We start from the raw sequence: 13,072 nt of genomic DNA on the forward strand, positions 1-13,072 counted from the left end.
ACTTGGTATGCCCCAGTTTCCAGACACACACTTCTTCCAATATTGCAGACCAGCAAATCTCTCTGGAATGTTCTGTAAGCAAATATTGCTCCTCGTCAAGAGCAAAGCAGAAACGTTTATCTAATATTGTGACATTCTGTTGCGCTAATAGGAAAATAATGGGGAACTACTAATAACATACCAGGAAAGCATACTGTAAACACTACAAAGTAAAAGGATGGAACAAGCATTAAGAATGCCCCAAGGAAAATAAGCAACTTTATGTTACTCACTGCATCAGGATGAGTTGCTACTCATGTTTCTGTTAAAAGGCAGAAAAAAAGCCACTTGCTTGCTTTGGACCAGGAAAAGGTTTGGGCACAGGGCTGCTGTTTCTTTATAATGGTTATCAACACCTTGAATATCACACTTCTTACATGAAAAGACAATGCAGGAGCGGCCACTTACAACAGGTTTAATGCTGAACTTCAAAGGACATCACATTTAGTTCCATCACAAATTCTTCTGATACCAGCCATCAACTTATAAAAAGTAAAAGGCCAAAGAAAACTACTGAATGGGGTTTCTGATCCACTGGTTTATGGAACCACTGAAACAGCAGTTTCTGATAAGCCAGCAACAAGCACTACAAGGCAATAATAACGAAACTGCTTATCCCATAGCTCTAGCAGTGAGAAGATTTCAAAACCTCAGATCTTCCTGCCAGCTCTGCTTTTTATTACTCACTTTACACAAATAAAATTCATTCATTACAGGCTGAAGCTCCAAAAAAAGCATGAATGTTCTTCTGGAGTTATGAATGGTTATCAAAATTCTTAGGTCTGTTCCTTGAGGAAAGAAATTGATACTCCCTTTTAGTGATGTGAAGACCAATTTCTACATCCTATGAACAGAGTAAGTGACTTGCAGATTGAGACAGGTGCTAAAGACAAGCACAGACAGGTACGCAAAATAACAAGAGTTTTTCAGAGGACTATTGTTTTCTCTTGCCTTAATTAAAAGTCATCATTTTTATCCCCTAACAGTAGAGCTTCATTAAAATTTTAGTTTCTTTAGTAATAAAACAAGGAACCCAAGCTAAACTACTAGAGCTTTCTGTTGTTGTTCCCTGGGAAGAATTGCCTTCTGGGAAGAATTTTCCAAGTCAGAGCAACAGACCTGCACTGAGCTGCAGGCATCCCCAAAAAGCATCAGATACTGTCAAGAAGGCAAAAACCTGCCTGATTACACAGCACTGGCTTCAAATAGGAGAGCAAATTTGTTACCACCAATTAGAGCTTTCTGTAGTCCATCCTTGAAGGAATCTATGACTAGATCCCTATTCAAGGGCAGCTTGAAGAGGAACAGAGGGCAATACAAAAGGGTAGTGTTCCTACTTGTCTGGAGTATCAGTTGAAACCATACTAGTGCATGTATCAATTTTGGTTTGGAGTGGAGATGAAAACAAAACCCACTATACAAAGGCAATTACAGAAGAAATGGGACGACAGGGTAAACAGGCTAGAAAGCGTTGCCAAAAAAAAAAAAAAAAAGAAGAGTCCTTAGAGAAAATCCAAATATATGGACTGGCCCATAAAGCTCGTGGGAAAGAAGAATTACACCCCCTGAATTGCAGGCAAATGACTTGCGTGTATTGTGATACACCTGCTTGAAAAGTTATACACATTCCTGTATTACATTGTGTAGAAACATGTATTTGTGTGGCATGATGTTTACAAAATATATGTGCAAGAGCACTTCTCCTTTCATGTTCTCTCAGTGTATGTGGTTATAGCACTCATCAAAAAGGAAACCAAAGGCAATTCTAGCACTGGAAGTGATGAATAAGACTACACTGCTGAGTGTTCCTTACTGCCATCCCTTTAAGGTTGTCTTCACCAAAACAGATACCACACGACAGGGAAGAGAAACCACACACTATTGCCAGTTCCTTCTGGGCAACAAGGCACTCCGTTACCTTCCCACTGAGAACCTCAGAACTGCAAGTTGCAAACATCTAAAAAAAATCCAGAAGATTAGCTTTAATTATTTTTCAAGCTCTTAGCCATCACTACGTCCCCTCATTTTTCAAGACTAGTTCACTGTAATTCCAATACCAAGACCCCACTACTCTTTCCTTAGAATTGCACAGAAGCCACCATGTTCCCACTTCTGGAGCTTATATTTCTACCACAGAAGCGTCACCAGTTGTGAACAAAACCCCTCTAGTGTACTGACAATTGCAGTTTTGGAGGAGAACTACAGCCAGCTTTGCATCTCCTCTTCGTACTTTTGGGGATCAATAAAGGGCTTGTCAATGGACCGGATCATCAGTTCTCCACAGTACACACATTCGGCTGCCACAATATCATCAATGTCAGCTTTGATTTGTTCCCGGCTCTGCTGCCCCTTCCCCAAGCTAGCAGTATCTGCATCCTTGGGACGATGGTGGCCTTTGGAAGGCTGACTGGTAGCTGCCAGCTTCTTTTGAAGATCTTCAAGCTTTGCCTGCTTATAGGCAGGAAGGTTTGGAAAAACTGCCTGAAGAAGACAGTCATAATGGAACATGTGACCACAAAGGAAAAGGTAAAATGGGCGGTTTAAAAGTGGAAAGTCACAAGCAGCACACTTTTCCTGAGGCTCAACGGAGCCATACTTATTTCTCATTTCCTGGATGTCCTCTCGAATTCTCTTGGCACTCTGTGTGGCTTCCTCCATCTCCCTTTTCAGCTCCTCAATGTGCTTGTTGTAGTCCTCCAGAGAGTTACAGATTGCCTCCTTAAAATGGTCAATAGTGACAAAGTCTGGAAAGAATGGCAGGACGTCTTCAATCTTCAGAAGGGCGCAGCTGGAGAGGCAAGCCATTGCCTTCTTGACATCTTTCTCTTCTTGAACAACATGGCGAGCAATCTTCAACCAGAGCTTCTTCCGGAGTTCCTCGTCATCTTCGGGGAGGTCTGCACAGGACTTGGCGAGATCAACATCCACCTAGAAGTTGAACAGACGAGGAAACTGAGTTCAAAGCCTGCTGTCCATTACAGGAGGCATTTATAGAAAACCTCTTGCTATTTCATTGCCTAGGGCTTCACTCATCACTGGCCTGCTGCTCGTTTCCATCGCAAACACCTCTCCATCGCTACTGCTCCAGCTAGAAGATTTGCTTACTACTGAGCAAAGAACAAAGCACAGCACTAAAATAAAGGCAAATCTATGTTACACTATCTTTGCTGGCTACACGCTTCAGTGAAGACACAGCAGTGCCAGTAGACAGATCTCAAACATCTCCCTGAAGGTCAGACTAAGCTGACAAAAGCATTACTCTGATAATTACCACAGCTAGGAATAGAAAGCAAATAGAATCCTGAACAACAGCTGAAAAAGCCTTGCATAAATGCAGAATAATTTTATGTTGGAGACTGAGCTTAAGACAGACAGTATTCCCCCTTGTACTTTTCATACCCACACCTTAAAGTCAGCTGTCCACCTAAAACAGCTGTGAAAGCACAGACATTAAGAGCCTTTCCTCCTAGACTTAGCTGCACAGCTCCTATACAGATGAGTCTGTCCATTTCCTCTCAGTTTTCAGTTATTTGAGATAACTTGACCTAGCTACATTTCCATACATCATAGCATGCAGGCAGACACACATACCTGTAACGCAAGATCCACGGCTTCTTCATATAATTCCATCACTTTGTAAATATGGACACAAGCATGGTGGTGCCCATGCTCTGCACACAGGCGCAGTGCGTACTTCAGGTCGTAGTGGATCCTGTTTGGATTGGTTCCTGCTTGCTCCAGGTATGATAGCAGCGAATCTGGCCGACACAAAGCGTAGAGAGACAACAAGTAGTTGTGAATAGCTTGCTGGGTTTCCTCCAACTGATAGACACAGAACTCCATGTATCTAATGGCTTCATTGATCTGCTGGGTGCTGGCACTCTGGCTGTAGTTAACAAGAGCTGGAATGAGATTCCTGGCATCAAGTCTGGAGCCCATAGAAATCCAAGCATCAACTACCTTCTTGGGAATATGCTGGATGAGGACTGGGGAGAACTTGTAGAACAGCTTCTCATCTCTGTGCCTAGACAACACGTTTAAAGCTTCATCATACTCATCATGCTGGCAGTGGTGAGCTACTACTCGCTCATAGTCCTGCATGATGACTGCGAAGTAGACCATGTGCTCCGTGTCCCCATGGCTCGCCAACAGTTCATAAATAGATGCCCGATTATTAAACAGACAGTCTTTGTTTTTAGGGCTGCTCAGGAAGGTGCGAAACTTCTCCCGCGTATCCAAATAGAGATTTCGCTGTGAGGGATCTCCTTCCAATATACCTAGCCAGTTCAAGTACAGCTCTGTTAACCACGTGGTCAGAAGAGTGGTCTGTGTCTTCTCAGAAGGCTTCAAGCTACTTAGCTTCTTAATCAGAAACTCCATCAGGGCCTCTTCTTGCTTGGCTTCAATGAACTTAAGGGCAATTTCCTCGAAGTAGTTCTGGGTCAGCGCATAACATTTGGCACTGTCTAGGTATCTCTTGTTTTGGAAGCAGTGCTCTGCCTCTTTTGCCAACACAATGTCTAGGCACTCCGGACGGTCTTTACAATACTCTTTAGCTAAATCAAATTTGTTCATATTCATATACATCTTCCACACATCTCTAGATTCCCGCTGAACATGATAGCGGAACACTACTTTCTCTGTGTGGATCCATATCTGCTGAACTGTGGGATCCTTGATCATGCGTGTCAATGTGCCAAACTTCTCCAGGAACAGGTCTTGAAAGACAACCTGCTCATTCAAAGTGCATACAGCCTTTACCCGGTCAGGCAGCAGCAACAGAAAGTGAAACTGGGTAAGTACAATGGATATTGGCTTGTTCACAGTTATGTCAATATCAGAAGGATAAACCCAGACCCGTTCATCACTCAGAATTGAATCAGGACGGCTATAATCCAAATTACCATACAGAACACCATTTCCCATCATCCAGGCAAAGGAGCGTGGGTTGGAACGCAGTTTTGGAGTGTAAAAGGCTATCTCGCTGAAACCGAAGCTGGCTGGAAACTCTCGGAAGCTGGGCAAATGGTCAGCATGCAGAGCAAATATGGAGCTGAAGCCTTGCTGCTCTGTCCCTTCAGGCACTTTGCCAACAAACTGGAATAGTCTCTTTCGAGTGGTGGCGATAATAAAGAATTTCCCTTCTATTCCTCGTTCAATCTCCAAACAGCAGACTGGTGCGGGTCCTGATTCCTCCTCCAGAGTGTAGACCTGTCGGAAGTACTGGTCGGGATTAGTGCTGAAGAGGCTTCCCTCACTGACAGATATTTCGGCTTCATAGATTTGCCCCTGGGCTGTTCCCACCAGGATAGGCCCAGTGTTGGTCTCTGTACCAAGAAATTTGTTCCAGCCCACGCTTTCAATTAAGTGGCCTTTCCAGCGGGAGAGTGTCCGTGCTTTCTGAACACTTCTGTTCAGGTAAAGGCATTCACTGGTGTTCAGAGCAATCAGCAGATGAGAGCCTGCAGGGGCACGGGAGAAGGGCAGAAGGATAGAAAAAATTTACACTGTTGCCTAAGCAAGTCAAATTCCTTAGGCTTCTCAGCCTCACATTAGATAAGCACTAGTATCAACAGACTTAATCAACATACTTTTCCAGGCATTCATAAGAACGTGGGGGATTTCCATACTGGATCAGAACAGTAGTTCATGTTGCAAACTAAAATTGCAAATCCCAGAATCTTCAGAAAAAAGGTATTCTTCTATTTTAATAAACATTCTAAGAACAAACATTTCCCAGAGTTCTCTCCTGTCCCTGGCAGCTAATGAGCATCTCTTTCCAAAACTTTTGTTTGGTTTTAAATCAGTCAAGGCTACAGCAAGCTGCAGATGTTTGACAGTTCTTTTTAAAAAAATCTTACATATACACAAACAGTACAAGGCAACTGCAAGGATTTCCTATGGTTTCTTTTAGCAGCCTTGTTCAGAACAGCCTCATTGCATCAGTGAACAGCCTCACTGCATTTCAGATGGTTCAAAAGCAACAACATACACACAAATCAGTAGGCAGAACCCCTGGGCAATGGAGTACAGCCCACAAGAACCATCTGTTTGCCTTATTCACAGAACAGAGAAAAAGAGGACTCCTTCCCCAGTACTTGCAATGCACATTCAGTTGCCTCTGCTGTCAACCACCGCCCGTAAATATACATAGCCCATTGCCTCACCTGTGTGGTCCAAAAACATCTTGTAGACTCTGGCTTCATCTTTGCGTCCCAACTCTACCTGATTAGGTTCATCTGGCTTCCCAAGATCAATCCTGCAAAGAGAAACCATGAAAGAATGCTGCCCACAAAAGTTCACACAGGCATAGTTTCTTACAGTTTTCCATATATGCAGGTTTGTGGCTTCTTATCCCTTTTTTAATTACAAGTTCTCTATTAACTTAAAAAAAATAAAAATTAAAAAAAAATGGGAAAACATTCAATAACTTCAGGTGACTGGCAGCATTACCTGAGAAGGGTGTCTTTGCCAAGGCTCATACAGAGCTGGTTAGAGGAGACCACTAAGCTGTTAATTTTCTCTGGAGGAGCAAAATCAATTCTTTGCTTGTTAAATATTGGTGTTTCCTTCTCCAGCCGTGCATTCACATACCCTGGAGAAAGAACATGAACACTTATACAAAACAATACAAAGAAAACACAAGAACTACATGCTACACCAGAATCTACTCTTGAAAGACAGAGGAACCACTGCCTGCTTTAGGTTTTACCAAAAAGATACAGTGCTCTGTGGAGCATAAACACTGAGAGCAGCACTCCCGTAAGTGCAAAACAGAAAAGTAGTAATATGCCTTACTGTCTTGTTACAGAAATGCAAGCTTGTGACAAAGAATTCCAGGGCAAGATACAGAACTGTTACATAAACTGCATATAAAGCTGAAAATGGGAACAGAATCAAAAGACTTTTTTTTTTTTTTTGGGGGGGGGGGCGGGGAGGAGGGGCACTTTATTTGTTCAAGACAGAAGAAAACAGCTGGTATTATGTAAGACACTAATAGTGCTCTGGTTTGACACTCCCATACAAGGTACAAAAGAGACAACTGCAGCGTTAGCTGAGATATATTTATTATTTTTTCTATATTGGAACTGAATAGGCTACAATATTCGACATCCATAGTGCATAAGGTAAAGTTATTTTTAAAACCATGTTAATGTTAATTTGTTTGTTGATGGTGAGGGTGTTATTTGTGTGTGTTTGTTGTTGGTGGTTTTAGGTTCATATCAAAAAACAACAACCAAACAAGTCATAATAATCATCAGCAAAATCCTGGAACATCTGTACATCCACAAACAGATCGTATCTCAGAGTTGCATCCATATCTGTCCCACGAGGCAGGTTTTCCCATTGACTGAGTTTCCCATACGCACAAAGTATTACATAATCTTCTGGCAAAGAGAACAGCAGAAGATCGCAGTCTGACCACACTACCTCCAGCTGGAAAGCCAGACAGACAGGATACATGGCTAGGTTAACTCATCTGCTTTGCTCCATGAGCAAGTGAAGGATTTCTAAGGCAAGTAGATCCACGCAGCAGGTAGCCTGAACAGGAAGATTAAAAGCAAAACAGAGCTACTGCAAGTTAAGGCCACTCACCACCAAAGCAGCTATCCAGCAAGATGTACACAATGAAAAATTTGTATCTTGGAGGAAACAGACTACCTCCATTCTGAAGAGCATTGACCTAATAATCTCTAGGCTGGGACAAACAGCATCCCTCCAATGCATATTCCATACCTATAACCTCCTCCACATTATCCTGAAAAACTAACTCCAGCCCTGTTGTTGTTGAAAACAACAGCACAGTAGTAGAACGCAGCCTACTAACACTACGATTCCTTTTATTGCCCTTTCTGCCAGTATCTTCTCCTTGCTTCTGCCTCAACACTAGGCCAGCTGTGGGATCTTTAAAGGATTGCTGGTTTAGAAGAGAGATGTGCACACGGGAACAGACAAAGCAACCACAATCTGAGTAGGCAGCCTCTTGCTCAGCATGAGTATTTTTCCTCCATGTTGATCCACAGCTGAAATGCTACCCACTCATGCAGATGTGCATTCCTTTCTTTACACTTAAGCAAAACAGATGTTCTTCTGCTCAGGTTAAGCAGCTGCAATGTGAAGGCCTAAACTTGCTGTTATGAATGGTGGTTCAAAACATGCAGACAAAGCTCCCAAGGTAGAGATTCACATGATGTCACAGGTAACCAATATATATTTCCTTCATATATGCTTGTATACCCCAACAAGATCTTCAAGTCCCATTCATTCAGAGTCTTGATTTCTTTTCAGATTGCCACCAGGCAAAAGGCAGACTGGGACAGCAAGAGGTAGGATGTTTGAATGATTGTTTGTTTTTTATACAGTTCAAATCAGCACATTGTAGACTTAAGACTGTATCCATTAGTTATAACAACTGCAGTAGCAGCATTAACATAAGGATTTTAACTAGTGTCCGTAACATGACACAGATGCAGTTCTCCAGCTTACAATTCCCTATACAAAGGAGATAAATATTTTACAACTCAATATTCCTTTCAAACAGCCCCCTTCCTCCATCCTGACCTCAATGTCCGCTTTCTGTTCAGGTGAGATCCTACTGCAATATTTCCCACCCTGATTTCTAAAAACTATGTTCTTTCTTAGATCTTTGAATCTGTTCAAGGATTTAAGTTCACCAGCATCAATCGAGTCTACCAGGTCAAAGTAGGGCTGTTCAGGCTGGAACTGGAGTACTTGAAGGTTACACTGCAGCTGTACTTGAGCTCTGCAACAGAATCTACAACTCTGAGTACCTGTTCTGTAACGTTGGGAACGACTCACTGAAACAGAGAAATACATTTTTAACATCTTCCAGTATTTTCAACATAACCTTAAGGACTGGTTTGAGGAATTTAACTATTAACTTACACTTCTTTCAAAATCAATTTGCTTAAACTTAATTTTGCCCACAAATTTAGGCATTGGAACAGGCTGCCCAGGGAAGTGGTTGAGTCACCATCCCTGGAGGTCTTTAAAAGATGTTTAGATGTAGAGCTTAGGGATATGGTTTAGTGGAGGACTGTTAGTGTTAGGTCAGAGGTTGGACTTGATGATCTTGAGGTCTCTTCCAACCTAGAAATTCTGTGATTCTATCAGGCTAAGTTTTTGTTCCAAAATGGCAATGCATTCTGATGTATGAATGACTGAAATCCTGATTGGACTGTGTCCTTGCAATTAAGCAGTTTCCAAAACCTCCTTTGCCAACATCATTTGTCACCAAACAGGCAGATTTCCCAACTGTAAGACAGTCATGACCGAAGACAGCGTTGCCTAAGTCAAGAAAAAAAGTTGAGTCCTTGGAAATGTATTTTCAGCTGGCACCATGTCCCAACACTGTTTTGTTCAATTAAACCTATTCAGGACACTTACCCTTGCATAACATCACGCAACAAAATAACTTAATGTATATTAAAAAAACAGTAAGTATGTATCTACTTAAGTATGCAGACTCAGAGTAATTTTGTGTGTTTATTCTTTATAATACATACATGAGTATGTCAATTCATCAATGCCACATATACAAGCATCACAACCTGATTTCCCCAAAGACAGCGGGCAGCACTATATGAGGAAAAGACTTGAAATAACATGCCAATGCATTTCCAGAAGTGTAACCCCCGTACACCAGCTCTGCATAGCAGTGGGTACTACCTTGATGATACCAGGTAGCACAGAATCCTCTCTCAACCATTTTCTCATCAATATGATGTTGTGAGGTGGCATCCAATGGCCATCTGTTATTGAACCTATGGGGTTTACCTTGGATTTATCAAGAAGGGTGCTTGCTACTTGGTTGCTTGGTTGCTCTCTCACATATGAAAGAAATGATTGACAGGTCACCACACCATTGCTTTACATTGACTGCACACCCCAAATCACCCCAAACAGCAAAACTTTGAGAAAGTTGCGCCAGGATAGGAAACCAACCCCATGCAGGTACAACCGCCTGCACAGCCACTGTGGCTGCAGCAGTCGGGCTCCTTGACAAAGACTAAAAATTAAAAAAGAGGAAGCTGTTGAGGTGGCCTCTGGCAGCTCCCCCCGCCCCGCCCGAGCCGTGCTGCAGCGCGGTGAGGCTGTAGGCACGCCGCCTGCCACAGACACCCACCACACGGCGCCTCGGGGCACTCGGCCTTTCAGGGACACCCCTCGTCCTGAGGCACCCCGGCGCCTGACGCGCCACACCGCCGCCCCCGGGCACCGCACCGGGGCCCGTCCGTCCGTCCGGGCGGCGGAGAGGCGCTTACCGGAGTGCGGGATGCCCACGGCGGCGCGGCTCTGCTGCACGGCGGCGGAGCGGTGCAGGGAGTCCTCGTACTCGTCCAGGATGGACGCCATGGCGCCCAACGGCCGCACCAACGGCCGCCGCCAACGGCCGCTTCCGCCAGCCGTCACGTGAGCCGCCTCACGTGCCCGCCCGCCGCCGCTCCGCGCCTGCGCCGTGGCCGCCCCCCCCCTCCTGCTCCGCCCGTCCCGGAGCGAAGGGGGTGGGGGTGCCGCCTCCTCAAGATGGCGGCGGGGGGATTGTAGCTGTGGGGATTGCTGCGCACACATCTGGTGTCCCCAGAAGATAGCTGGCTGCTAATAAACACTTCCATGCAAACTGACACGTCTTTTTTTTTGTGACTGTTTGATCCAGTCTTGGCTTTGTAGCTAAGCAATGATTGCCACAAAGCAGGTGGCGGTCCAGCATAAGGCTGACCTTGAATTGGGCTAGATTTACTCTGCAGGCTTGTCCCATCTTTCTAGGCAAAGCTTGTTAGACCCAACTTCTGTATCAACAATACTTCAAACCTGGATTTTTGTTGTGTTCAGATTATGCCAACAGTTGTATTTACAGCTTTGCCCTCTAAACTAGCAGACTTTGTATCTGGTGTTAATGAAGTTAATCTTACACAACACTTTCAGGCTTCATCTGATTTATATTATTTTATAATGAGAACATTATAAACATGTTCTATATACATACTGTGTATATACAGTATGTATACAAAATATATTATGTGTAAACTTCTCACCTTTTGGCAGAAGCAGAGAAATGTTATCCCGCAGAGTACAGGGCAGTTTACAATACAGACAGACCCATTGCAAGATTAAAGTTGGTCATCCCCATCTTTGCTTGCACGCCAGCTGGCAGCGAGTGGCACCACCAGTAGCAACGGCACATGTTTAGCTCTGTACAAACTAACACAGGTACATCTCCTTTTCCTCTGCCCTTCTTCTGCAAACCTCACCCCCATAAACATTGCTCCAAAACACAGCTCTGTGCCTCAGGCCTTCTCCCCAGTGCAGAGCCAGACACGCAGGTCCCACGCTGGCTGGGCTGCTGGAGGCTTTTGTAGCATGCCTCTGCGGGGTCACCTGTGTCTGCTTTGCTAAAAACACAAGGTGGCTCTTCCTGACTCAGCCTGTCTGCAAGCACTGGCAGAAGCCTAAACCCAGGTCCAGCCCCAGCTGTTTACCATCTTTGTGTGACAGCTCTGAGACATAACAAAACCACATTCCTCTGCTCTCCAATCATCCTTATCATCATAAACTGCAAGTGTTCTCATTTGGCTTTTCAAAAGGTATACACAAATTGCACTAGGTTTAGGAAAATTAGGTAGGAAGGGTTTTATTGGACTATCAGATCCATTCTCCCACTCTGGCAGATACCACATCATATACTCCTTTCTCCGTTCCTATCAAGCTCTGTCTGAAAGCGTGGGTATTTTTCCCCAACTGCTCCAGCCCGTACCTGTCCCAGATGCTGATTGCTCTCATGATTTTGAGCTCTGATTTCCACTCTAATGTATTCCATGGCTAGTCTGAATCAATTTGTTCTTGTTCAAACACTGTCCTGTAGTGTAAATAGTCCTCCCAATCAGGCATTAACTTCCTTCACAAAAAATCAACTTAGAACCTTCATTCTGATTGAAAACCCAAGATTTACCAGACCAGGATTTTTCCTTTCTTCTCTTAAAAAAGAAGAAAAGAAAATGAGACAGTTTCCTGGAACATACCAGCATACTAGTATTTTCTGCAGCAGTTGCAGCTTCAGCTCATCTTCGCGTAACATGAATTTAACCCCTCCTTTCAGATGAGGTCTCCTCTTTTGCCTTAAACAATGATGCTTATACTTTTGTATTTTTAGCAGTACAAGAGTGAAAGATTGCTTGGTAAGTGGAAAAGCCATCTCAAAATGTAACTGGAAATTAGGCTAAACTGAAATTTGTGCACAAATTTCTCAATGTACAGGTCCATGGAATATTTCCATTCAAATCCCACAGGACATATTTTTATAATCTTTCTCTTCTTGGTCAGGTCCAGAAATGGAAGAGATTTTCTTTCCCATTTTGGTAGATACCAACGCCGGTTAGGACTGATACCTCACAAGAAAGCTTTGTCTGAGTTTAGTGTGGTTAAATTGGATGCCAGATCCTCCCCTTATTTGGGAATGAAACATCAGCCTAAAGCTAACCCAGGCCCACAAGTCTGCTCCGTCCATCTGCACTATCATCTGCTGTGATTATTTAATTTACAAACATGTGCAATAATTATACCCCAGTGCTGCATTCACAGGTTTGATGTTCCGAAAAGAAGAGGGGAACAAGGGTTGTGGGCAAAGGATTTATGAGATCTTTGATTCACCAAGACTGTGTGGAGAATCAAGATGATTACTTTTTGTGTGTAGTAGTAGTGCAAGTCTACAAGAGGGACTCATGAGAGAGATTTCAGTGAGCAATTTTGGTGATCTGTTTCAACTGGAAGCCTAAATTCTGGCCTTTTTTGTTTGTTTGTTTATTTTTTTCTAATGGATATGCTCACATTCACAGTAGCTTCAGCTTAAACAGTTAATGTTTTCTCCCAGCTATGGGCACAGCTATCAACATCTAGATGCTCTATAATGTCTGATCTACTCAATGTTCCTTCTGTCGGGAACAGATTGTAGACAACAGTGTGGATGAACACATACCATATTGGAGGTCTGGATACCCAGGAGATTGAGTTTGCC

General features: G+C 43.5%; 1 protein-coding gene across 1 annotated transcript; it reads right to left on the bottom strand.

The window, feature by feature from the left end:
* Positions 1-438: 438 nt before the first annotated feature.
* Positions 439-10,457, bottom strand: VPS18 (VPS18 core subunit of CORVET and HOPS complexes). The gene is made up of 5 exons (XM_084521384.1): positions 10,326-10,457; positions 6,493-6,634; positions 6,207-6,298; positions 3,631-5,501; positions 439-2,967 (listed from the first exon to the last, which is right to left on the bottom strand). Exons 1-5 carry the CDS (start codon positions 10,414-10,416, stop codon positions 2,239-2,241), a joined length of 2,925 nt encoding a protein of 974 aa, XP_084377510.1. The 5' UTR covers positions 10,417-10,457; the 3' UTR covers positions 439-2,238.
* Positions 10,458-13,072: the final 2,615 nt, after the last annotated feature.

The sequence above is a fragment of the Aythya ferina genome, assembly GCF_964211825.1.
Source record: "Aythya ferina genome assembly, chromosome: 5".
NCBI lineage: Eukaryota > Metazoa > Chordata > Aves > Anseriformes > Anatidae > Aythya > Aythya ferina.